The sequence below is a fragment of the Culex quinquefasciatus genome, chromosome 2 (genome assembly GCF_015732765.1).
Source record: "Culex quinquefasciatus strain JHB chromosome 2, VPISU_Cqui_1.0_pri_paternal, whole genome shotgun sequence".
Taxonomy (NCBI): Eukaryota; Metazoa; Arthropoda; class Insecta; order Diptera; family Culicidae; genus Culex; species Culex quinquefasciatus.
Window position 1 is genome coordinate 73,145,124 of NC_051862.1, and position 26,050 is coordinate 73,171,173.

The 26,050-nt window shown below is 37.9% G+C and overlaps 3 protein-coding genes across 3 annotated transcripts in view; 1 reads left to right on the forward strand and 2 right to left on the reverse strand.

Annotated features, from left to right (window-relative positions):
- The first annotated feature begins 555 nt into the window (after positions 1-555).
- On the forward strand, positions 556-1,737 carry LOC6036629 (methylosome subunit pICln). The gene is made up of 3 exons (XM_001846604.2): positions 556-715; positions 779-1,373; positions 1,436-1,737. The coding sequence occupies exons 2-3, from the start codon at positions 803-805 to the stop codon at positions 1,465-1,467; spliced, it is 603 nt and encodes a 200-aa protein (XP_001846656.1). The 5' UTR covers positions 556-715; positions 779-802; the 3' UTR covers positions 1,468-1,737.
- A 45-nt stretch (positions 1,738-1,782) lies between these two features.
- Positions 1,783-2,921, reverse strand: LOC6036630 (origin recognition complex subunit 6). The gene is made up of 2 exons (XM_001846605.2): positions 2,730-2,921; positions 1,783-2,659 (listed from the first exon to the last, which is right to left on the reverse strand). The coding sequence occupies exons 1-2, from the start codon at positions 2,804-2,806 to the stop codon at positions 1,942-1,944; spliced, it is 795 nt and encodes a 264-aa protein (XP_001846657.1). The 5' UTR covers positions 2,807-2,921; the 3' UTR covers positions 1,783-1,941.
- An 11,385-nt stretch (positions 2,922-14,306) lies between these two features.
- The window catches only part of LOC6036631 (neuromodulin), a 220,728-nt gene continuing 208,984 nt past the window's right edge, over positions 14,307-26,050 (reverse strand). Inside the window, exons 3-4 of the mRNA XM_038256062.1 lie at positions 18,578-18,717; positions 14,307-15,266 (exon numbers count right to left, since the gene is read on the reverse strand). Of these exons, the coding sequence (XP_038111990.1) occupies positions 15,144-15,266; positions 18,578-18,717 (263 nt within the window). The 3' untranslated portion in view covers positions 14,307-15,143. The remainder of the gene's footprint in view (positions 15,267-18,577; positions 18,718-26,050) is intronic.

The following is a 26,050-nucleotide window of genomic DNA, read 5'->3' on the forward strand; positions in this document are numbered from 1 at the left end:
TAAAAAGTTACAACGGGCTGTCCGTGTAAAAAGTTACAACAGTTGGTGTCAAACCATCAAACCCCGATGGTTTATATATAATATATTTTCTTTTAAATACTGTCTATTGTTTTTAACCTTCACCCTTTTTTCAAACAAGTAATGTTTGAGCCCATACTCAATTTATGGAATGGTTAAAGGCTAGGTTAAAGGATTAACACAAATATTACTACATACATTAACCACATTGATCACACAAAAAACTGTGGTAGAAATGTATCCATCGCGATCCATTTTTGACAGTTCGACGCCAACGAATTACTTCAAGAAAATTTACCGCAGTTAGCCAAAATCAAATTCGGTTTTAACGGAAATTTAATGATTTTCATTCAGAAGCGAGTTGTTTAAAGTGTGCGTAAATTGAATTAAAAACAATTTAACCCAAAACGAGCAGTTTTGGATTTACGTGTTGGTTAAAAAAAAGCTTATACCGACATCACTTGGAAATATTTCATCCCACAAATCGGTGGACCCCTCGCGCAACCGCGGTTTGCAAAAATGCAAATGTCAAAATTCGCAAACGTCAAACGCAAGTGTTTTGATAGCAGCGCGGCGCGGCGTGCATCAACATAACAAAACAACGCGATTTTGGTGCGGCATTTTTCTCTCCAACTTTAAAAGTTGATTTTCGCCGGGAAAAATTGTGAATTCGTTTATAACTTGGCAGATAAATTAGGTGAGACTGTTCGGGATGATCGATTTGTTCTGATTTTGTTGAATGAAATCGTTTGTTTTGCAGACGCTCGCCGCCCGCGCCCAAACAATGGTCACCATCGGTGAAGCTTACGCGCCGGTCGACGGCATCGTCTACTCGGCCGAGGACGTCAAGGTCAAGATCGGGGATAGCTTGATTGGCCCGTCGGGGGAACTGCATTTAACGGAAAGCTCTCTTATTTGGACGTGCGAGGAACGCAACAGCAGCATTGCTATTCCGTGGCCACGCGTCGGCGTCCAGGCCGTGTCGTCCAACCCGGACAAGTGCATCTACCTGATGCTGGACATCAACCTGGTCTGGCCGGGCTTTTACGAGGGCCGACCCCAGAACAACGGCAACGGAGTGGGACCGGGAGGCGATGGGGAGCAACAGAACGGTGGTGGCGAGGAAGAGGACGACGCCGACGAGGGTCACGAGTCGGACGGGTCGGAGAACGAGATGACGGAAATGTGGCTGCTGCCGTCGGCGCCCGCCATCGTGGACCAGATCTACAGCGCGATGCGCGAGTGCCAGGCCCTCAATCCGGACCCGGGCACGGTCAGCGAGGACGAGGACTACATGGAAGCGGAGGAGGAGGATCTGCAGGAGGTGGACGAGATGAGGAATTTGCAGCTGGATGGTGAGATTTTGTAATTTTGGCAGAAGATATGAGTTGTTTTCTAAATAATTTTCAACTTTTAGACGAGGACAAGTTTGCCGATGCCGAGGAGTGAAGCTGCTTGAAATTCGAACATCCCCCCACAGAGAATCTGCACTGCAAGCAAAACCCCGGTTCCTTTTTGCGCGAGAACAATTTCTCACCCGCCAACAACCATCTCTATTTGTATTGTGTGTCTTGGGCAATTTAGGTTTTAAACAGAAACATTATTCCATGTTAGAGCGCTCTGCGAGAAAAAAATGTCGCGCGTATCCAAACCTTGATGAATTTACCTTAAGAAAAAGAGAAAGCAAATAAAACGTTTAAAATAAAGCTTTGAAGCGAACTTTGGTTTGTGTTTCTTTCAGTAAATATAAGAAAAATTGTATAATCTTAAATGTTGAGAATCAATTTATTAGGAAAAGCCTAGCAAATTATTTCCGCTGTAAAAAAAACAAACACTCTTACTAGCTAAATTGATGGTGTAAAGTGGAGTATAACGTATCCTATGGCAACTAAACGATTTTAAAACCCAAAATCCCTCCCCTTTTTACCGCACCTGCTCTAGCGCCTTCAGCTCCATCACCTTCAACTCCCGGTAGGCCTTCTCGAGCATTCGCTTCTTCCAGCTAACGTACGGTTCAATTTTATCCACCCCCAACCCGTGCTTCAACCCGGTGCCCGCAGTCCGTTTCTCAACCACAACTTCCTCCCCCGCGTCAACCTCCATCGCCTTCCCACTTTGCTTCGACTTGGCACTCAGCTCGGACGCCGCCGCACTCGCCAAGAACTTTTCCCAGTTCTTCTCCAGCAGCGTCCACTGGGCCGGCTTCAAGTGGCTAAACCCAGCCAGCTTCGTCTTCGGCGGCTTCACCTTCTGCCGCTTGCACGCCTGAAACACGGCCATCGTGGCGTACTGCGGGTGGGTGAAATCAATCTCCTGCGCGCTGCCACCGCCGGCGAACCGTTTGTAAGCCTCCAGCAGCGTGGTGGCCTCGCGCTGCACCTGACTCAGCCCTAGCGCGACGCAAATCTCCGCGATGCCGACGATCTTGTTGATGTCCAGCAGCTTCTCGAGCGTTCGCTTCGCGTTGGCGTACGCGGTCTTCCGCAGGCCGGACAGCTTGAGCGCGGTTTCCGTGTCGAACGGGAGGCCCAGCAGGGCGGACGCCAAGTCGATGCAGATGGTGGCCTTGGCGTAGTCGCCCAGGTTGGTGGCACCGCCGGAGGATTTGAGCTCGAGCAGGCGCTGAAGCTCGGTGGATTTGCTGTAAGATATCAATTTGGTACTAGTTCAGTGCACTGAGTTCCCCTGACGATCTGGATGATCCAACTTACGGAACCAGCTGTTCGTTCTCGGCCAGCCCCAACTTCCGGATCATCTGCATCAAGAGTTTCTGCTCTGCTGTGGCCATGTTTGGAGAATTTTGAAAATTAAAATTTAATTTAATTTTGTTTCACATAAACCACTGTTTTGATTGCGAGTTTAGCTGATTCCTCAAAAATTCAATTCCTTTTTTCTGGAATTTCGCGCGCGTTTCAAAACTGTCAGACAGGAATCTCTTTTTTCACCACAGCGAAATGTTTCACTTTGGTGAAAGTGCTGCACGCTAAAACAAAATATGAAAGGGAAAGGGAAAATACACGGCGTGGCTCAAGCGGGCTTTAGCAAAATATAAAACAAGATATTAACCTCATCGGAGATTTATACGTAGAAAGTTGCTTTTTGCTGGCCTGAATCAGAATCTGTATAAATTAAAATATTCTATCAGTGAAAATTGAGTTTTTGAAAATTTCAAGGTTTTTGATTTGTACGGATTTTTATCTGACCTGGCCAAACTAGAGAGCCTGGAGCTTATTAGAGAACGGACATCTCAAACCAAAAGTACCAATCGAAGCACGAGAACTGTCAAACGGAGGTACCAATCGAGCATAAGACAAAGAATTTTGCTCGATTGGTACCTCCGTTTGACAGTTCTCTTGCTTCGATTGGTACTTTTGGTTTGAGATGTCCGTTCTCTAATAAGCCCCAGGCTCTCTAGACCAAACCACGTGCAATGAAATTTCATTGCACGTGTTTAACCCTCTCCCGCCTGTAGTATTGTACATTGAAAACTATCGCACCTTTTATATGCCACATTGGAACCACACCATTTAATATACGTCACAAGTCCAGATAGTATGGCAACACTGACATGCTGGAATAAAACAGTTTACTCTCGACTACGAAACCAAGCAGACCTCTTCTGAATCCACTCCGAAATCCCGCGTAGCTCACTACATTTGGCGACGAGTACGAGGACTAGTTCGGAAAAAGAAAGTTTTACGTGCGGACGCAAATTGCTTTGTGAAGAAAAGGGAAAGTAAGTATTGGAGTCTGATCGAAAGAAAGGTGAAAAAAGTTGATGGAGTCTGTCCTGTGGCGTAGAAAAGATTACCGAGGAAAAAAATAGAGTTAGGGTAAAGAAATTTGAGCCAAGCAATCGCTATTATGTGGGGAAAAAAATGGCGGCTAAGATTTTCCTTGTCGGGGTCAGAATGACAAGAGAGTTTCGAGTGTGGATCCTGAAAGGAAGCAAAATGAGTAGTACCTTAAGTTTGCCTTAAGTGTTAAAAATCGTGATAAAAAAATTCTCAATTTTCAAAAGGAATACCGATTGGAGTATTGAAAAATGGCTCCCGCAGCAAGAGATGACCGGAAATCGCATTTATGTATTAGTGAGCACATCAACAGTTGTAGTGTGCGTGTGATCAACCTGGAGTTTAGTGTACTTCAAGGTATTGGTAAGCACAAAATAGAATGACAGATGGTGTGTACTAAAATGTACTAAAAAAAGGAAAACGATTGAAAACGGACAGCAAACAAAAACAAAAGGGCCAAACGCCGAAATCAAGAAGTTTACTCAAGAGTTTACTGAAAGTGAAAGTAATGTGTAGAGTGCATTATCACAGTGAAGATGATTTGACTATTAAAATTTTCTTTAAAATGGTCGAGCACTGGATTTGAGAGTCGACGAAAAGTAAAAAAAAAAGAAGTCAATGCAAATGAAATGGGCCGAGTGCCGGATTCAAGTGAAATTGGGGTAATATATTTGAAACGGTCGAGAACCAGATTCAAAATTTTTTTTTACTGAATGGAAGTGATACGCGGAGTTCCGGGTTAAAGGAATTTGGCTACATAATCAAATGAAATGAGCCGCGAGCTGGATTCAAGAAAATTAATAATTAAGTCAAGAAGGGCCCAGGGCCGGATGCATAAATATCTACGATGCTGCGTTAGAAAAGGGTCGAGTACCGGATTCAACTAGTTACTAAAAGAAAATGAATCGTGTCAAGTGCCTAATTCAAGGAATGATTGCTTATTTGAAAAGGGCCGAGCGCCGGATTCAAGGATTTCTTTAGTCAACAAAAAGAAATGGGCCGAGAGCCGGATTTAAGAATGTCTTTAACGTGACCGAGAGTCATATTTGTTTTTTTTTGTCTTGTTAGGGTGAAATTAATTATAAACTGTCATACGAATAAGGTTTTAACGTCGCAGGAATAGACAATCGGGATAAAAGAAAAGTAAGTTTATATTAAATGTTCAACTATTTTAGGGATGGATCAGGCGAAACCGATAAAAGGGCGGTGTTTAGGCCAAACAGGACGTTGCCTGGTCCACCGGCAAGGTCGCAGCAGCAGTACGCTTACCAGCAGAAAGACGCGGATAACCGGATGTGTTTTGCGTGTGGGCGGCGAGGGCACCTTAAGGAGAGCGCAAACTGTCCAGCGAAAGAAGCCCAATGTGTACAGTGCAAGCGCATTGGACACTTTGCGAAGTGGTGCACAAAGAGACCACAGGAAGGCGGGATGTTGCCAAAGAAAATTCGGATGGTGGAAGAGAGCGAGGCGGCTCACAATCCTAAGCGCGAAACGGACGATATCTGTTTTGTCATGGGCCAGAACGTTTTTCGTTTCAAGGTCGGCGGAGTTGAAATTCCTATGGCGATCGACTCGGGAGCTGCAGCAAACTTAATTGACCTGGCCACTTGGGAGCTGTTACAGAAGTCGGGAGCTGAAGTTGGATTCCGGAGGTACACAGATCGAGCGTTCAAGGCATACGGTTCCGAAAAAACGCTGGAAATGCTCGGAATGTTCACAGCTGTGATCGAAGCTGACGGCCAGCAGACGGAAGCGGTGTTCTACGTCGCAAGAGACGGTGGCCAATGCTTGCTGGGAGACGAGACGGCCAAGCGGCTGAAGGTGTTGAAAATTGGGTTCAACGTTGGTGCGGTAAGAGAGCAGATGGCGGCGTTCCCGAAGATTAAGGGAGTCGTAGTGGAAATCCCGATCAACAACAACATACTTCCTGTGCAACAACACTACCGGCGGGTCCCGTTTGCTCTTGAAGACAAGATTGCACAGAAACTGAACAGTCTGCTAGAACAGGACATCATCGAACGAGTGAACGGACCATCGGCCTGGGTTTCACCGCTGGTTCCGATTCTCAAGGACTCTGGAGAAATCCGCTTGTGTGTGGACATGCGACGTGCGAATCAGGCTGTTCTCAGAGAGACACATCCGTTCCCGATAGTCGAAGAACTATTTGCGGGGATAAACGGAGCAAAGAAGTTTTCAAAGTTGGACATCAGAGAAGCCTACCATCAAGTCGAGATTTCCGTACGATCGAGGGAGATTACTACGTTCATAACGAAGCAAGGATTGTTTCGGTAAATGGAACATAACGTTTGATTTAAAGTTACAGTAAATAAAGTATTTTAATTGAAACATTTTTTTTAATTTTCTCTAGATATAAAAGACTTATGTTTGGGATTTCATGCGCCCCTGAGCTGTTCCAAAAAGTGATGGAATCGATCATTGCAGGATTGGAGGGGGTAGTAGTCTATTTGGATGACTTACTGGTGACCGGAAGTACACAAGAAGAACATGACGAGAGACTTGAAAAGCTCTTACTTCGCTTGGCGTCGTACGGAATCCTCCTCAACAAGGAAAAATGCATATTCAACGCAACATGTTTGGAATTTCTGGGTTACGAGCTGTCGGATGAAGGAATAAAACCGAAGGAAAGCCGGGTGGCGGCGATTCAATCATTTCGGGAGCCTCAAAATGTTTCAGAACTGCGCAGTTTTCTAGGGCTGGTGACTTATGTCGGTCGCTTCATACCGAGTCTCGCTGACAAGACGGAAAGCCTCAGAACCCTACTTCGTTCAGGAGAGAAATTTGTCTGGAGTGAACAATGCCAACGCAGTTTCGAGGAGATTAAACAAGCAGTCAGTAACACTGACTACCTGGGATATTACGACCCAAGGGATCGCTGTACGGTGATTGCGGATGCGAGTCCAACAGGATTGGGAGCGGTGCTTTTGCAGCACGACAAGTACAGCAACACGAGGATCATTTCATTCGCCAGCAAAACACTAACGGACCTAGAACGGAAGTACTGTCAAACCGAGCGAGAAGCCTTAGGACTTGTGTGGGCAGTGGATAAATTTCAACTTTACTTGTTGGGGACTCACTTCAAGTTGATCACGGATTGCAAGCCACTTTTATTCCTATTCAAAGAACGAGCTAAACCATGTGCAAGGATCGAAAGGTGGGTTTTGCGACTCTAGTGCTATCGATACGAGGTGGAGTACAAACCGGGACCGGAAAACTTGGCGGATGCCATCTCCAGACTGGCAACTTCGAAGGCGACGGAGTTTGATGTTGCAACGGAAGCCTGCATCTATCAAGTAGTGATCACGGTGGTTCCAGACGCCGTCACGTTGCAGGAGGTGGAACAAGGATCAGCCAAGGATGAAGTTATTCAGGATGTCTTTCGCAGTTTGGAGGAAGGTGTCTGGACGGGCGATACCAGGGAGTTTAAACCGTTCTACACGGAACTATGCAGAGTTGGGAATCTGTTGCTACGAGGCGATCGCTTAGTTATTCCCGAAAGCCTTCGATCACGAACCCTGCAGATAGCACACGAGTCACACCCTGGGATCGAAGTCATGAAAAGGCGGCTGCGATTGAAGGTGTGGTGGCCTCGTCTAGACAAAGATGTTGAGAAGTACGTCAAGCAATGCAAGTGTTGTACACTCGTTTCTGGACAAAACCCACCAGAACCCCTGCAAACAACGAAGATGCCGGACCGTCCCTGGGCCGACCTCGCCGCGGACTTCCTTGGCCCTTTGCCATCAGGACATAATCTGCTGGTGATTGTAGACTATTTTAGTCGGTTTACCGAGATAATTGTAATGAAGCAGATAACAGCAGCGCAAACGGTTCGTGCGTTGCATGAAACATTCTGTCGCTTTGGTTTCCCAGAATCCCTGAAGACCGACAACGGACCACAGTTCATAAGCTCCGAGTTACAGAGATTCTGCAGTCAATTTGGAATCGACCACCGAAAGACCACCCCGTATTGGCCACAGGCCAATGGTGAGGTGGAACGCATGAACCGGAATATAGTGAAAAGACTGAAAATCAGCCAGGAAACGGACGGCTCGGATTGGCAGTGGGATCTCCGGATGTTCACGCTCATGCACAACTCAACTCCTCACTCAACAACGGGAGCACCACCTTCGACTCTAATGTTCGGGCGTGTTCTGAAGGATAAACTGCCGGGATTAGTAACAAAAGGGCACAAGATCTTGGAAGAGATCATCGATCGAGACGCGGAGAAGAAACTTAAGGGAGCTGAGTACACGGATAAACGCCGCCAAGCCAGAGCAAGCGAGTTGGAGGTCGGGGACACCGTTGTGGCCAAACGGGTTCATAAGGAGAACAAGTTGTCGACCGCTTTTGACCCAGAAGAACTGACAATCATTGGTAAGACGGGATCAAGCTTAACAGTGAAGTCTCGAGACACAGGAAGGATTTATCAAAGGAATGTCTCTCACTTGAAAAAGATTCCCATAGGTGATATCGGAGGGTAACAATTGGTATTTTAAATGTATATTTTAATAAGGGTTGTTTATTTACATCAGGTCTCGATCAGACGACGGACGCAGAAGGACAACTAGAAGGAGCTGAGGATCAACCATCCGATGACGGGGAACAGTCACACCTCAACCCCTAGCAATAACGTTGAACTACGACCGCGACGGGCTATGAAACGTCCAGCACACTTCGATGATTACGAAATCAATAATTTGTTTTAAACGCGCAAGAAGTACGACAGTTTCAAACTTCAAATTTAAGCTTATAAATAACTAGGACCAACTTTGCATTATTAAATCTGACATTACTTCTAGTCTTAACTCTTCTTAAACTAAGGGAGGAATGTAGTATTGTACATTGAAAACTATCGCACCTTTTATATGCCACATTGGAACCACACCATTTAATATACGTCACAAGTCCAGATAGTATGGCAACACTGACATGCTGGAATAAAACAGTTTACTCTCGACTACGAAACCAAGCAGACCTCTTCTGAATCCACTCCGAAATCCCGCGTAGCTCACTACACCGCCCATGGTTACTCCAGAGCACCAAAACTTTGAACTCAAATATCTCTGAACTGACACAACTTTTCATGGTGCTTTAAGTTGCAGGTGTTCAAGTAGAATGTATACTAACCCTCTAACGCCCAGAGCTTTTTGCTTGTCGTAAAAATAGTAAATGGCTTAGTTTTGGTAAAATAATGCAGGAAATACTTTACTTTGACCCACAAACATCGAATTGAGGCAAAAAAGTAGAATTTGAGGTGGTGCACCAGAGCACCATCAGGAAGATGAGCAACTTTTTTTTTAAACCACAAAATCTCGTTTTCTTCAAATCTATTGGTTTATTTGTTTGAAAACGCTTCGAAATGTCTTAAAAACTACTTATTCTTTGCTGTAAAACCATAGTATCTGAAGTATTAACTACAAATTCTAAAATCTCTGCATTTTCAGGTTTCTTTGATTGGCTCATTCAAAACCCACAAACAACCATTTTCATGAAAAATGAGGAAAATAATAAAACTATCGGTCTATTAACAATGTTTCGTCTTGTTTATGAATAGTCAAAACGTTTATAAACTTTTGTTTTGATAAAAATAAGCTTTTTCTGTAATTTAGAAAAAAGTGCTCCTGAATATTTAGTTGCTCATATGCCTAGGTGGTGCTCTGGTGCACCAAATGAAAAAGGTTGAAAAACACAGAAAACCGGTCCAAACTCACAATGTTATTCATAGAGGTTCTTGTCCAAGGTTCAAATGATAGCAAAACATTTTTTGTTTCATAAAATTTTGTGTTTGTTAATTTTTACGGGCTTTCGAAAACAGGTTTTATTTATTTCCCTAAAATTGGCCCATTTTTGTTCACATTTCACAGTGTAATTTTGCTTGTGCTTAACCAAATTTAATGAAATTTGGGGAGATGTTAGCCCTCTCCCGCCCATGGTTACTCCAGAGCACCAAAACTTTGAACTCAAATATCTCTGAACTGACACAACTTTTCATGGTGCTTTAAGTTGCAGGTGTTCAAGTAGAATGTATACTAACATCTCCCCAAATTTCATTAAATTTGGTTAAGCACAAGCAAAATTACACTGTGAAATGTGAACAAAAATGGGCCAATTTTAGGGAAATAAATAAAACCTGTTTTCGAAAGCCCGTAAAAATTAACAAACACAAAATTTTATGAAACAAAAAATGTTTTGCTATCATTTGAACCTTGGACAAGAACCTCTATGAATAACATTGTGAGTTTGGACCGGTTTTCTGTGTTTTTCAACCTTTTTCATTTGGTGCACCAGAGCACCACCTAGGCATATGAGCAACTAAATATTCAGGAGCACTTTTTTCTAAATTACAGAAAAAGCTTATTTTTATCAAAACAAAAGTTTATAAACGTTTTGACTATTCATAAACAAGACGAAACATTGTTAATAGACCGATAGTTTTATTATTTTCCTCATTTTTCATGAAAATGGTTGTTTGTGGGTTTTGAATGAGCCAATCAAAGAAACCTGAAAATGCAGAGATTTTAGAATTTGTAGTTAATACTTCAGATACTATGGTTTTACAGCAAAGAATAAGTAGTTTTAAGACATTTCGAAGCGTTTTCAAACAAATAAACCAATAGATTTGAAGAAAACGAGATTTTGTGGTTTAAAAAAAAAGTTGCTCATCTTCCTGATGGTGCTCTGGTGCACCACCTCAAATTCTACTTTTTTGCCTCAATTCGATGTTTGTGGGTCAAAGTAAAGTATTTCCTGCATTATTTTACCAAAACTAAGCCATTTACTATTTTTACGACAAGCAAAAAGCTCTGGGCGTTAGAGGGTTAAAGCGGTGCGGTTATCGCAGTTTTAGTGAAAAAAGTCGATTTTTCCCCGTTTTCGTCATTTTCCCATTTATGCGCGCGGCGCGTCGAAAAACCCAGTTTTTATTTTCAAAAAATCGTATCTCAGAGTATCGACAACATAACTTCACAATTGTTTGATATGATAAGCTAGATTTTTGAAACTTCTTACTATTTTTCCTAAATAGCCAAACTAATCACCTTTCTTTTGCGTCTAAGACAGCTAAAATGGCGCGGAGATATGTTTTTTTGAAAAAAGTGGTTTTTGCGAAAATCGACGAAAATTGCCATTTTTCGGACCACTCTAACACGGCGTAGGTCCCCCTAATGGCGAAACAAAAAATACGGGTCTAACGGGTCTAATTATTTCGGCCAAGGAACCCCCAGAAAAAAATTAAGCCCGATCGGAGAACTTTTTTTTCGAACCATGCTGTTTCCGTGGGGAATTGCTGTTATTAAATCGTCATCATTATGCTACCTTGTTGCACAATGATTTTGGGCCAAATTTAAGCATAAGCATAAGCATAAAGCATAGGTGCCCACCCGCAGTTGCTACTCCGTTATTGACCAGGACCTCCAGAAGTTACATCCACGAGCCGTGGAAGATGAGTGGGAGCTATCTTTCCTCGCTTCGCAACTTCTCAAAGGCCCCATCATGCTGATCAATACCGGCGCCGGCCACGACCAGTGGTAGAGTCACGGGGAAGTGGATGGGAATGTTAGTCCGATACTTGAGTGATAGAGACTGCCCAATCGACTGCTTCTCCGACAAAGTATCACATGAGTTTTGAGGGGGTTAGTAGATGGGTATGAGGTCAGGATTCACGAATGGCAGTGATGTGACCATGAGCATTTTGTTTATCGGTTGAATTTTTTAAATCTTAGGCAGCCGGCTGCGGAAAGATAAATTAGTGATGATTTAGAAAGTTTTTTAATCGAACGCGTGCCAACCGAGCATAAGTGCTATGGGCTGGACTTATCAGTATATTTTTACTGTTTCTACAATTTAGATAACGCGAGCAAGTTTCAAATCTCTTCGCAGCACACAATACACGACAAAAATGCGAAACAAAAGGCACACAAAAAAAAAAAAACACTTTTCACTCCGAATATTTTTACGACCACGCGCTCCCTTTGTCAATTATGCACTCCGATGATTTTGGGCCAAATTTTGAGCAAAATTCGATTTCAATCTTGAGATATTGAACAAAAAACCGGAAAAAACTTCGTGCATTCTTGTCACTCTTCAGAAGTTTCGATTTTGTCGTGCATCTTGACACACTCTAAAAATCGCTTTCAATCAGCCCGGGAGCATGTTGACAGCTCCCATACAAACTGAGCGTACCCCGTTTTGTGGGCCCAGTGGGCCTAAGATGGCGGCCTTCGATATTATCTAGCCAAATTTTTGAAAATGGCGAATAGTTTAATTAAATATAGTTTTTGCCTTGTTTTGGTTTAAAACGACAAAATAAGCATTATGGAATCATTTTCTTTAAAAACTTGTTAAGAGATACGCCACGTTCAAATATTAGTCTAGAACTGTTGAAGTGAGCGTGCCACAAAAGCTGTCACGAAAAAAAAGTTTCCTATGCAAATTTTGAGTTGCGTATTTGATGGGCGTACTCCGACGAGGCCCACTTGCCATCTGGCGGTGGATACGCGCAACTCACTAAAACTGTCATGTTAGGGGACGGTTGCTTTCAATTATAACTCGGGACTCCGGAAACCAAATTTGACCAAACTTCGTGACACTGCACAGAAAGATCAGCCAAATAAATCGTGTTTTTTTTTGTATTGCGTGCTCAGTTTTTGTTGATTCAAGGATAACCATTAACACATTTCTAGAGTTTTTTTTAATACTTCTTATAAACATATATGTTGCAGCTGTCAAAATAGTTAGCACGAAACCCGGATGTTAAAAGGAGATTTTCAGAAAAGTGAAATTTCGACCATTTTCCGTGCAAATTTCTTCGGGTTTTTTTTCTGTAGGGTTGTTAAGCATTCCAAACTGAACCGAAAACCTCGTTTAGTTGAATTTTTTTTGAAAAAATATTTTTGTTTTAAAAGTGTTTTCGGTTTAGTTTGGCATGCTTAACATCCTACAGAAAAAATCCGGTGAAATTTGCCCGGAAAATGGTCAAATTTTCACTTTTCTGAAAATCTCCATATAAAATCCGGGTTTCGTGCTGACTAAATATTTTGACAGCTGGAAAACCCGCCTTACCTTACTTATCTACATACATTGATGTCTGCGTGTAAATTTTGTTACAAACTAACACACTCTCGCGCGTAGATATCTCTATCCAGGTTTTTAAGCGAAGATGGCGTTCGAATGGTGAACGCCCGAAATGTCAAAATCGCGCAGTAGCACCAACATTAGAAAAAAAATGTGGCTGTCATGCCATGGCACACTTTTTCCGTAATGTTGGTACCACTGCGTGATTTTGACATTTCGGGCGTTCACCATTCGAACGCCATCTTCGCTTAAAAAAATAAATACCTCGATAATGTTATTTGGTGTTATGAAAGTCGCCGGAAAGTCAATGAAAAAAAAATCTGAAAATTATAATCTCATGAAATAGGCTGATTTCCTGGAGAAATGTTCAAAATTCTTTATGTCTGGAGTTTTTTTTTCAAAAAGGTCCAATAAACCAAATTTCCAGTTTTTGCTTTTTGGGTGTTTTTGAAACTGCCATGAGTCAGGGTTATTGAAAAACACCCAAAAAGCAAAAACTGAAAATTTGGTTTATTGGACCTTTAAAAAAAACTCCAGATGTAATTTTTAAGATTGAAGTTTCAAAAAATCATATAAAACATCATTTGTGAACTAAACTAAAAAATAGTTTTAAAAATGTCAAACCTTTGATCCTAGAAGGATGAAATATAACCTTTGTCGTGAATGTGATATTTTTTTCAAGTTTGGCTAAATTTAACTGGCCGCAAAAGAAACGGTTTGAAAGAATGAATTAACTACAATCAAACTCCGGTAGTTGGTCACTTATTAGTTTGACACTTTTTAGCTGGTACCCCGTTGGTTTGACAAAGTCAAACTAAAAAGTGACGATCTTTCACTTATTACACGGGACTCACACTTACTATCAAACGAAACATTTGGTAGTAAGTGTGAGCTCTATGTAAATGTCAAACCATCAGGGTTTCGGTGTACTAATAATTATGTGTCGGCAAAATCTCTTTGAAGATTTTGCGTGATAAGCTCATGCTAGGGAAGAAATTAAATACTCAAGTTTAACTGGCACATTACTTTGAAAAATAATTTCATTTGAAGCCTGAAAGAAAAAAAAACGCAAATTTTGAAGCCTTTTCTAACTGCTTACCAAACGCGCAATCAAAACTGTTTGTAAATGTAACTTCATCAGTTTTATTTATTTTTTAATGAAATAATGAATGCATGCAAATTCGACAAAAATACCCTAACTTTGCTGAAGACACCAAATCGATCCTTCTCCTGATACGAGATTTCGAACGTTTTCATAGCATTTTTGTATGAAAAGCTTCAGAGTTTGTATGGAAAAAACCTCGGTTTCAACCAAAGAATAAAGCTAGAGAATGGCTCAATTTAACAATGTTTTAGTATGGCTGTGATATTTTCTCAACGTGGAAAGAACAAACCCCTTTTCAATTCTAGTTTAATCGGGATTTAAAGCTCACTGTAATTATGCATTTTTATTATTCTCATTATTTCGACTAGCGCACGTGTTGTTTGCTCTATTATGTTTGTGTAGGTTGTGTGAGGAGGCCACGGAACGTGGCGCATTTTAAAAATGACTTCACAGAATTTTGAAAGATGTGGGTTTTTTTAGGAATACTTTTAGTTCTGGTGTAAGCCCTATCCGATTTTGTTTGGGAGCATGTCGAATGGTTTCAGCTACTATAGTTGTTTCTTCTGTGTGTTTGTGAGTTTTTTTGTCCCTCTGAAGGAGGTCTAACTGTTTTTTTTCTTCTGTATTTCCCGAATGTACTAACGGCGACGATTTGTGTCGTTTTTTTGGTTGCAGTGGTTTTACTTCTAAAGTGTGTGTGTGTGTTTTTCATTTAATTTAATCTGATTTTTTTACCGTTAAGAGTGGTACGCTAGAATAAGAATCATTCGCAATGGTTGAGTTTACGTTTCATAAATGTTTTTTTTATCGTTCGAGATGTTTTCCATTATTATTCTTCTTCAACTGTATATCTGTACGACTAGGTTTCGATAAAAGTTATAAAATGATAACAAGTGTACTGTTTGCTTTTCTTTTAATTCTTAATTCTTGAACCGTTTTCTCGTTTAAATTTCATTTCGATCAAAAAGGTGAATAGTTGGTTGGTTTTTTACTCATTTCCAAGTTTAGTTTAAATATTTCATCATCAAATTATGAATGAAGAGTTTTGTGTAGGTTTTCATTTTTATTTTTTTATTAAAATTTTATTATTTTAAATGTATGCTGCATTAATCTCGGTGCGTGCAAGTGTTGGGTGTCTACTTGCCGTCCGGCTTGCCCTGCGGCTGGCGGGTTTTGTGGCCACGGAACGAGGCTTGAATTTTGCTAGCCGCCTTGTGCAGCTCCGGATCGTCCATGTCGATGTCGAGCTCTTCGGCGACCTTGAATTTAAAGAGAACAAGATTAAGACAAAAAAAAACAGATTTAAACATATCAACCGGTTATATTTTTTCTGTTTATTTAATTTAATTATTAAGTTAAATGCGTTTATAATTCATAAAAAAAGATTAAGGGAAATGAAAGCTAAGAACATCTCTTCAGTTCCTTTACTATACATATTGCTCCAGAAGTCAATTTATTTTTCAGTCCTTTCAAATAGATTGCTTAAATTTTTCGTTCTATAATTTGATAACTCCCGCTCTCGACGGTCCCTTCAATATCGACAACAATGTTGTTTTGTACCTGCATCTAAAATACATATTATGTTAAAGTAGAAAATACACAGGCAAATTTTATACAGTTTGCTACTGTTTTTTTAGTTTTTTTTTTAAATTAATACTTTACAGACTAATTTTTCATAAAATCATCGGAAAAAATTACTTCGAATAATCTAATTACGAGAAAAAAAAATGTTTCACTCTCTTATTACGGGTCGTTGGGTTCATAAATGACACCAAAAGTTTACTGAAATTATTTTGATATTTTCAATACAAGATGGCAGTGATGATGTATTGAGAAAACGGTAATCTATCAGGCAATCAACCATTAAAACTTGACAAAAAAGGGGTAGCAGAACTCGAAACTGATGTTAAAATAGAGATACTAAGAAAAGTAAACGATTTTTGAATCCATAATTTGATTATCATAATTTTCTAAGAATACTTCGAATAATCGAAATTTTAGATAATCGAGTCTCAACTGAATATTGTTTATTTGATCAGACTTTAATTAATTGAGAAAACCTAGGTCAGTAACATTTTATTTGATTTAATTGAAAAAGTTTTAAGTTACATTACGGATCAAATTAATTTAAAAAATATCATGGTCGTTTTTTCCTGATTTTTACTAATTTTAATATAAAATCAGTATAATTTTAATAAAGTAATCCATATTTCAGTTAAAACTTATTTTTTTATATGAATTGAAGTTTTCATAAGACCTTTCGAAATATTACGCTAGATTTTTCATTTTACACTTCGGCTTCGGCCCTATTACAATGTTTTGCTGGAATTCTCTACGAAATCGGCCGATTTTAACCATTTTTATTTTTTGTATTTTTTATTTGGCTCAACTTTTTGGGGGCCTTCCCTATGACATAAGAAGCCATTTTGTCATTGGTTTACCCATACAGTCATCCCTCATATTCGGAACAGTTTACAGATCGGCCAATGTTAAAAAATCATAGCAAATCGATAATTGAACATAATGATTTGCTTTTACCTTCATGTGAAAGCTTTTCTTGATATCTTTCGAATACTGCAATGATCGACTGTAATTTATTATGTTTTATATCAAATTTTCAAAGAAATACATTGACCCTTGAAATCCACAAACTCGGAACCCTTTTTTTCTTACGGATGTAAACAAACTTTGGTTCTCTCCAGGAGTACATATTTTCTAACAAATTATAAATATACACACTGAAACCAATGAAACTCAAGCTTAGTTATGTTTTATGAATGGTCGTATAACTTTTTTGAGAAAATAAATTCAGATGTTCCACAATTGTGGGAGGCACAATAACATCCCACAATTATGGAACAGGGAATTTGGAGGCAGTATTTTGCTGCTCTGGATAAAATGGTCTAGAAAAGTAGTTTTTTGTTTTAAAAGTACTACTTTTACTAGTGAAATAGCAAGTGAATGTCCAAATAAAGGTCCTAAAAATAGCAACATAGACAGAAAAGGTGCATTTGGCATGCTATTGACAAATTATCACAAAAGTTTTCAGAATTTGTGCGATTTCCGAATATGTGGAATGACTGTACAAGTCTGCATGGCACCTTGGTACGCTAATATTCGAAAATCTGTAACTTTTGAAGGAATTTTTTGATCAATTTGGTGTCTTCGGAAAAGTTGTAGGTGTGGATATGGACTACACTGAAAAAAATGATACACGTTAAAAAAAGTGATTTTTTATTTAACTTTTCGTCACTAAAACTTGATTTGTAAAAAAACACTACTTTAATTTTTTTTTAGTTTTTGATATGTTTTTAAGGACATCAAATGCCAACTTTTCAGAAATTTCCAGGTAGTTCAAAAAATCTTTGACCGAGTTATGAATTTTTGAATCAATACCGATTTTTTTTTGAAAAATCGAAATATTGGTCCCAACAATTTTTCAACTTCATTTTTCGATGTAAAATCAAATATATGTAACTAAAGTGAAATTTTCCGATCTTTTCGAAAAAAAAGTTTTCAAAAATTTAAAATCAAGACAAACATTTCAAAAGGGCGTAATATTGAATGTTTGGCCCGTTTGAAATGTTTGTCTTGATTTTAAATTTTTGAAAATATTTTTTTTCGAAAAGATCGGAAAATTTCACTTTAGTTACATATTTTAACATTGTAAATAGGACCATTAGTTGCTGAGATATCGACATTAGAAAATGGTGAGTTGTTTGGGTGAGACTTAGAAAACATCAATTTTCCTGGTTTTAAACACTTGCATGGCAATATCTCAGCAACTAAGGGTCGTATCAACAAAGTTCAATAAAGCAAAATATAGAGAATTTTCTCAGTTTTTCAAAAATATATTTTCAAAAGTGGGCAAACATGTGCACTAATTAGACAAAAAATGAAAAACTGCGACTATTTTCAGAAACGTCACCTAGAAATAGATTTAACTTGAAAACGGTGCACTTTATCAAAATTTAACTGAAGTACATTTTGATTGCAAGTTTGATTTTACATCGAAAAATGAAGTTGAAATTTTTTTTTCTACCAATATTTCGATTTTTTGAAAAAATCGGTATTGATTCAAAAAATCATAACTCAGTCAAAGATTTTTTGCACAACCTGGAAATTTCTGAAAAGTTGGCATTTGATGTCCTAAAAAACATATCAAAAATTACAAAAAAATAAAAATAGTGTTTTTTGCAAATCAAGTTTTAGTGACAAAAAGTTAAATAAACAATAAAAAAATTTTACCGTGTATCATTTTTTTTCAGTGTAGTCCATATCCATACCTACAACTTTGCCGAAGACACCAAATCGATCAAAAAATTCCTTCAAAAGATACAGATTTTTGAATTTTCATACATCCTATTTGTATGGACAGCTGCCAAATTTGTATGGAAAATTATATGGACAAACTAATGATGCAAAATGGCTTCTTTGAGCATACCGAAGGCACCGAAAAAATTTCAGTCGAATTAAAAAATACAAAAATTAAAAATTCTGAAAAAAGACCGATTTCGTAGAAACTTGCTCAAAAGACAGGAAACAAAATCAAAACGTGTCGCCAAATTACCTTTCTGGTCAGATCGTCAATGTCGACCTCCTTCTTGTCGCCCTCTCCCTTCTTGTCCGCTTCGGCTTCGGCTTCCGGCTCTTTTCGGGCCATATGTCCCCTGAAGCATGCCTGGATCCTAGTGGCAGCCTGTGTCAGTTCTGGAAAAAAGGAAAGCAGATAGAAAAACGAAAGATTAAAATAAGCTTCTAGGATTGATTCAGTTCGTTATAAAAAATCCACCACAAATCGTGCACCGCCAATCAAAGCAAAGTGGGTTCTCCAGTTTCGACTTCAAGGGTTGTTCCATAGATCAACAGATGCAGATCTTAAAAAAAAACTTTCATTTGAAAATCCATAATTCACTCCCCGTTACACGGAGAAAAATGAGTTCCGAAAATCGTGAACAAGGGTACCAAGTGCAATAAATGTACCATGAAACGCTAAACGCTTTGTTCGTGCTTCCCAAATTCATGAATGTTAAATTTCACGATTTTTGTGAACTCCTTTTTCTCTATGTTGTGCGTGAAAACAATTTAAACAATGGAGCACCCGCAGTCGAGCAGTTTTTGACAGTTCGCTCCATAAGAAATACATTGTAGAAAAAAGCAAAAACTGCTCGAATGGAAATGCTCCATTGTACCTAACTCGCATGTGAGCGAACTTTGGTGAGTTCAAATTCGATGTGGTGAGTTTCCCGTAATTCAAATTGGCCGTTAAACTGTTGGTTGGTGGATTTTAAGAAAATACTTAGTTCTGATTATCTGTGAATATTGTGACTACTGTTGCAGATTTTCACGGGAAAAAGTTACTTTTAAAAACCCTCCCACAGGTGCCCCAGATTGGCCACTACTATCAGCAAATTTATGCGAATCCTCCATTTCTGGCGCGAATGAGAAAATGAAATTCAAATTGAGTTTATAGCAATTAAGCACCCGTTTCGCCGTTGCACCCGCAACAGAGAGACGGGGAGTGCTTGCGAGAGAAAAGCTTTTCATGTGGTTAACTATTTGCGGGGAGACTTTTTTAAAAGCTGTCTGAAAAATGCAACATGCTCCCCCGCTCCCAGCATCCTCCCTCCCTCTGTTTGGTGGGTGGATAGCTGCGGTTTTTTGGAGGTCAGGCAAAATTTATGGCCCTTCACGATAAAAGCACGCAAGGTTGTTGTTTTTTCGTGTTTTCAATTTTTGCTTAAAATATTCACATGCAAACTGGCAGGAAGGGCACTTGTGGAGCTTGGCGCTGATTTATCGTCGGTGTATTTCGAATTAGGGATAACGGAACGGACTGACACCAATTACGCGTATCGGGAAATGGCGGCTCGTTTTAAAATTTGGCAATCAAACTAATTATTTTCAGTTTTAAACAATTGGGGTTGAATACCAAATCAGTGCACGTACATATATAAGTTTTCTGAATCTAAAGAACAATTCTCCCTGAAACCCGCAGAAGTTTTTTTGTATTAATATTTTTACTTGAAAGGTTTAATTCCTTCTAGGCACCTTTTCTATCTAATCTAATCTAATCTAATCTCATGTAACACAGATGCAGCCAATCCGCTGCAAGCATGCTGGAAAGTTCTAACCATAAGACGCACCAAGTAATTTTCTTGTCAACATTGATAATTGAGGTACATCCATGAACATGTATTAAAAAAATTAAAGCGGCCAGCCCTACTGTGTTGTGTTATCCGCTGAGAGGATTCTGAAAACGGATCACATTTCACAGAATCGGCAGGGGAGGAAGGATGCAAGGACATGCCGTACCAAACACTCCAGTTTACAGTTTTATTTTTGCTTTGTAGGTTGTGTTGTTTAGTGTAAAATATTGAAGAAATATTAAGAAAAACTTTTTTGAATCGCACCGTACCTTTTGAAGATAATGCAACCAAATTCTAAAAGAATCAGTGGTCGGAAACCATTTCTATTATTTTATGGACATCTCATTTTGGAGATAAAAAATTATAAATGTTTATAAAAAACAAATTATGATTTTTCAAATATTAGAGTGCCGTTAACCGGACTGGCATAGCAATTGATAGGATTTCAATTTATTTTGCAAATCGATGCCCATGTCAAGTACTATCTAGATAGGAATCCCAGCAAGCTTAGTACAAGAGATCAAACCGATTTCTCAAGATTTATTTTTTAAAAATGCTTTAAAATCGGTATTTTTTTAATAGGCACTCTTATTAGCTTTAAAATGTTGAATTGATTACGTCTAACTGAATATTAATGTTGTTTATTCGAAAAAATCCCAGTTTATGTTTGTTGAACTAAGTTTTTATTCAGGGTGACAACTCAAATCCCATTTTCAAATTTCCGATTTTTTCCGATTTTCCAGAAATAATAGCCATTTCTTGGCTAAAGCATGGTTTCAAACAAAAAAAAAACTTTTTATAAAAAAGTAAATAACAACCATCAAAAACAAAAATTTAAATGATTTTTTTTAAATCAAAATATTGTAAACAGAAATTTTACAATAAATTATCAAAAAAAAAAAAAAAATACTTCAAAAATGGAAGTACTCAATATTTTTATAAACATAAGCAATTAAGTCTTTGAATAATAACTGAAAGCTTACCAGTACTTGTAATTTTATTGTTTATTTTTTAAATTAGCAAACGGAAATAGCAAAAAGTTTAGGACAACTCTGGAGTTTTTTTTTGAAAAGGTCCAATAAACCAAATTTTCAGTTTTTGCTTTTTGGGTGTTTTATAATATCCCTGACTCAAGGCGGTTTTAAAAACACACAAAAAGGGAAAAAATGGAAATCTGGTTCATTGGACCTTTCCAAAAAAAAAACTCCAGAACTGAATTTAGAATTTTATTTTAAATAAAAAAACTCTTGGTGCTGAACTAATACAACTGCACATCAGCTGTAAACATAAACAAAGTAGGTAGTAGGCTATGTTCAAGCTCAAGCGTGACATATTTTTTGCTGGTAAAGTGAATTGTTTTGAAACATTTTGGATCATCTGTTGATGTTAAAGTTTTCGCTTAAAAATTAGGTGCTTCGCACTTTTTTGGTTTATTTGCAAAAAATATTTTCATATGATTTTAAATAATTTAGTTCATGATACTGAAATTTCGAATCAACTTGTTTTATTACTTTTGCATGAAAAATAATATTTGATGAGATTCCATGTTTTACTACTTAGTTTATTCAAAATGTTTGAAGAGATAAATTTTTGAAACATTTTTACAATAACAATAACCAAAATAAAAAATTCTTGGATTTAGTTTATTGAAAATTAAATATTTAATTCATGTTTTCAAAACGTAAAACATTTTTTTCCAATTTTTCATTCAGAACTAACAACGATTGGATTGGATTCCAATAACTGAAATTCAAGCTTTATCTACAGTAATTACCCCAAATTCATGAAAAAGTTCAAGGAATTTTTTTTCAAACAAATATTTGAATAATTTATTGAATTTAGTTTAACTTAGTAGTTAAAATCTTTTAATTCAATGTATCTAAATTTGGTTAAATAAACAAAAAGATCAAAATTAACAAGGAATTTCTTTTTTCAATAAAAATATAATTTTTTGGATGCATCAAATCAATGTTTTACATTAATAAAAAATTGTCCACATTTGCTGAGAAACTTGTTCTACTGCAATTTGCTTTGAATTTGAAGATATTATAAAATTCTGTAACAATAACACTTAAAAGTTGTAGTCTCAACATTATTTTTTTTTTCCAAAAAAGCCGATAATGCAGTCGATTTACACACAAATATCATATTTAACATTATTTGCATAATTATTTTAGTTTATCAACTATTCAAGTTTTTTAATCCTTAGTGAAACAATTTCTTGAGATATTGTTAACACTTCTCTACCAAGCTCAGTATTATTCCTAACAATTACCTTCGTATTAAATCATTTTTTTTCATTTTGATACAAAATCTTCAATCTATCAATGTCACCCCAAAATTGTAACAAAATTTGCTTGGAGAAACCAATGACGTAAAATGGTTTCTTTAGGAATGCTTCAAATTTGCAACTATTTGTATGCTCCTTGGACTAAGTTTAACTGCAAGCTAAAACATATTTCTAAGGATTATTTACAGTTAAAATAATTATTTTTCATAATTTAATATCTGTCAGTACAAAAATTAAAGCTTTATAAAAATGGAGTCGTTCTATTGACAGTTTTAACTTGAATTGACAACTCCAAACGTATGAATTACTGCCTTCTTATAACTAATCCTAACGCAGTTTACTTCCCTTCCGTTTCAAATTCAATTAAAAACAACCGTCACTCCAATTACTACTCGTGCAACTTCATCCAACAGTAATATACAAGTTTAAATAAATACTATCCGGACGAAGGGAAAAAAAACTTCGAGAAATGCTTTTTTCTGTCGCATTTCCTCAATTTTCCCTCACGACTTTGCCCACTCAACACTGCTCGCACTTGAACTTTTTAATCTAGTTCGGTTAAAACACGGAAAAATTAGCTCCAACTATCCGGAATTTCTTATCATCAAATTGTGAATATTATAAATTCCTGAATAATCACGTAATTTTGCATTATTTTATTGCTAATTTTTAGATTATTTCTAAACTGTTTCAATGAAATTTTTATTTTCCGTGAGAAAAACTGACAAACTGTGCATCCGAAGGTCGCCCCGGCGTCCACGTCAGGGCTATTTCTCGGTTGGCAGCGTCCTGGGAGTTGATTGCTTCCTGCACCTTCGTGGCAGAAAACTGCTGTAGTAATTCCGGCCACCCAGTAGTCGTCTTCCGGCTTATTGCTGATTAAAAAACTTCTAACACTCGCTCGGCAGAAACTGGATAAGAAGTTTCAATGTACAACTTCGGGGAAAATATCCAGGAGGTGGAAAACTTGCCAAAGTGGACCACACAACGGTTATTTTTTGTTGTTGTTGTGAAAATCACTATTTCCAAGTGTTCTTCTTCCTTTAAAGTGCTAAAAAGAATCTTAATTAATTCACATAAATTCCTTAAACATCCGGAAAGCATAATTGGGCCACCACAAGCTAAATCTGTAACACATTACCATATAAATTGCACCCAATTCCGTGCCCCGTTTGCTCTTGGGGCCCATCCCTGGATGATGTTTACCCAGGAATTGTCACCGAGCAGCGACGGTGTGGACAATTACAGCTCAAAAGTACGTGCTTCTTCACATTTATAACCCGTTCGTGCTCGGTCATAAAGGGGAACTCCGTGCCACACCACTGGGAAAGGCAGTCAGAGGGCTACCACCATCGGATGTTGGAATCCTGTTTAAATTTCACCAGGGAAAATTTCTTGCGATTACTTAGAAGGTTACAAAAAAAGAACAATAACAAAACAAAAAATTAAACCTACTTTTTTTTGGTATTCAAGAAAATATTTTACTTTATCCACCTTTACGTGGATTTTTAACCTTCTAAACTTAAACTGTTTTTTTTGCTGTGTAGCGAAAATTAGAACAGAAACTTAAAAAATTGTAATTATTTTTTATGTCATTCAAATTATTTTCAGTTCAATTTTCTATGAAAACTTATGAGGAGCGGCCGTGGCTGACTGGTTACGGTGTTCGCTTTCTAAGCGAATGGTCCTGGGTTCGATTCCCATCTGCTCCCAACGAGAAAGTATAGGAAATATTAATCTTGAAACTCTGAACATGAACGAAAAATCAACGTCGCCTGAGTCGGGGTTCGATCCCCCGTCCTTTGGATTGGTAAGCAAAAATGCTAACCACTAGGCCATCGCGACTTGGTGAGCGATGCCTGGAATTAGGAATACTGTTACTATCAAACTATATACGCGCTGGGTCCTTGTCCATTTGACAAGGGTTCGGAAGTTCTAAATAACGTTTGAACCCGATTGGTGCAAACGTTCTTCAGGGCGGGGCTTGTCGATAAAAGCTGAGGGACTTCGCGCTCGGCTAGCCAGCGTAGAAATGGGTCACCGAAGCTCGGCAGAGCTAACACCTTCCAAATGCCTATGCGAGTTATTTGCATGTATAGAATGAAGATCTAAAAATACATGGAAACAACTCAATTTGTAAGAAGTGGCCGCGTGGTCCCGTTTGGTTGGTTGCACACACACACACACACACAATTTTCTATGAAAACTTATGAAACAAATGTTTCATGTAAAATTTTAGTTTCTGACAAATATTGAAAGAATAATTTTTAGCAAGTTCCAGAAACTAAAAATGTTACATAATCATATAAATAAGAACTGCAACCATTTCTTCAATGGTCAATATTATGTAAAAAAAATTATCACAGTTGAATTCCTAAAATCAATACCTAAAATGTACCATCATTAGAGTTACTGATATAGTTTTTAAGACAAAAAATCAATGTATACACTTAGTTGACTAAGTTTATAAGCTTTTTAACAAAATACATATAAATTTCAGGTAAAAATATTAAAAAGTCAGAATTTTTCCTGAAATTCGTTAAAACTAGTTTTGCTTAAAAAATTATCGATTTAAATTGCATTTTATACTGAATTAGAATCACGAATCACAAGTTTTTACATTTTACATGAAATTTGTTCAATTTGTGTTTGTGTTTCACAAACACATATTACCGTCATCTGGGGCGAATCGGGACTACAGTCTGAATAGGGACAGCAGTTTTCAGAGCACTTAAAGCTTTTGAATTTGGAAACAGATGTACACATTTTGATGGTCTGAGCTGAGCCTATTCTAATCGAAACCAATCAGAAAAATCAAAATATTGTGCTCAAACATGGTTTAAACTGCTGTCCCAATTCACCCCATGTGTCCTGATTCGCCCCAGTTGACGGTATTTATAATTTACAAACTTATTTTACCTTTTCCTAGTGGAAAATTGTCTAAAGAGTCCGAAAATACATTCCGTTTTCCGATTCAAAATCATGTTCATTGAGAAAATTGTGAAGTTTGAAATAATGCCTTTTATCAACATTTTTTTAACTACAGTTAACTAACTTTTTAAACTTTTTAAAATTTAAAGAAAGGTATGATTCCAAACGATTCCGTACGTATTTGATTTGTACTCTTCACTTTGCGGAAAAATCGCAATCCTTTTAAAGTCACCCCGTTTTACGATAAATTTCTAAAGTTTTTTTTAAATAGGTTCTATAAACATATGAAACATAAAAGCTTATAGAACCTTTTAAAAAAAAACTCTAGATCTGAAAATTTTCGACATATTTTGATATGTTTTATGGAACAACAAAAGGCGCCTTTTGAGCCGATTGTTAGTTATAGCAAGTTAAGGGGAAATTCTCGTATGTTTGGCAGGTTAAACACTCGCTCCTAATTCCATCCAATTTGCTGATTTTCACTATTTAAACAACTAATTTTGCAAAACTTTTGATAGAAACTTGCTTGCTCACTTCTTATTGAGCTATTTACTACTCGATTTCAGTTGAAAACGCTTTTAATTAACTTTAATTGAAAGTCAAAGTCAAAGGTGTGGGTCTCGTGGTGCAGGGGTAGCGGCTTCGGCTGCCGATCCCGATGATGCTATGAGAC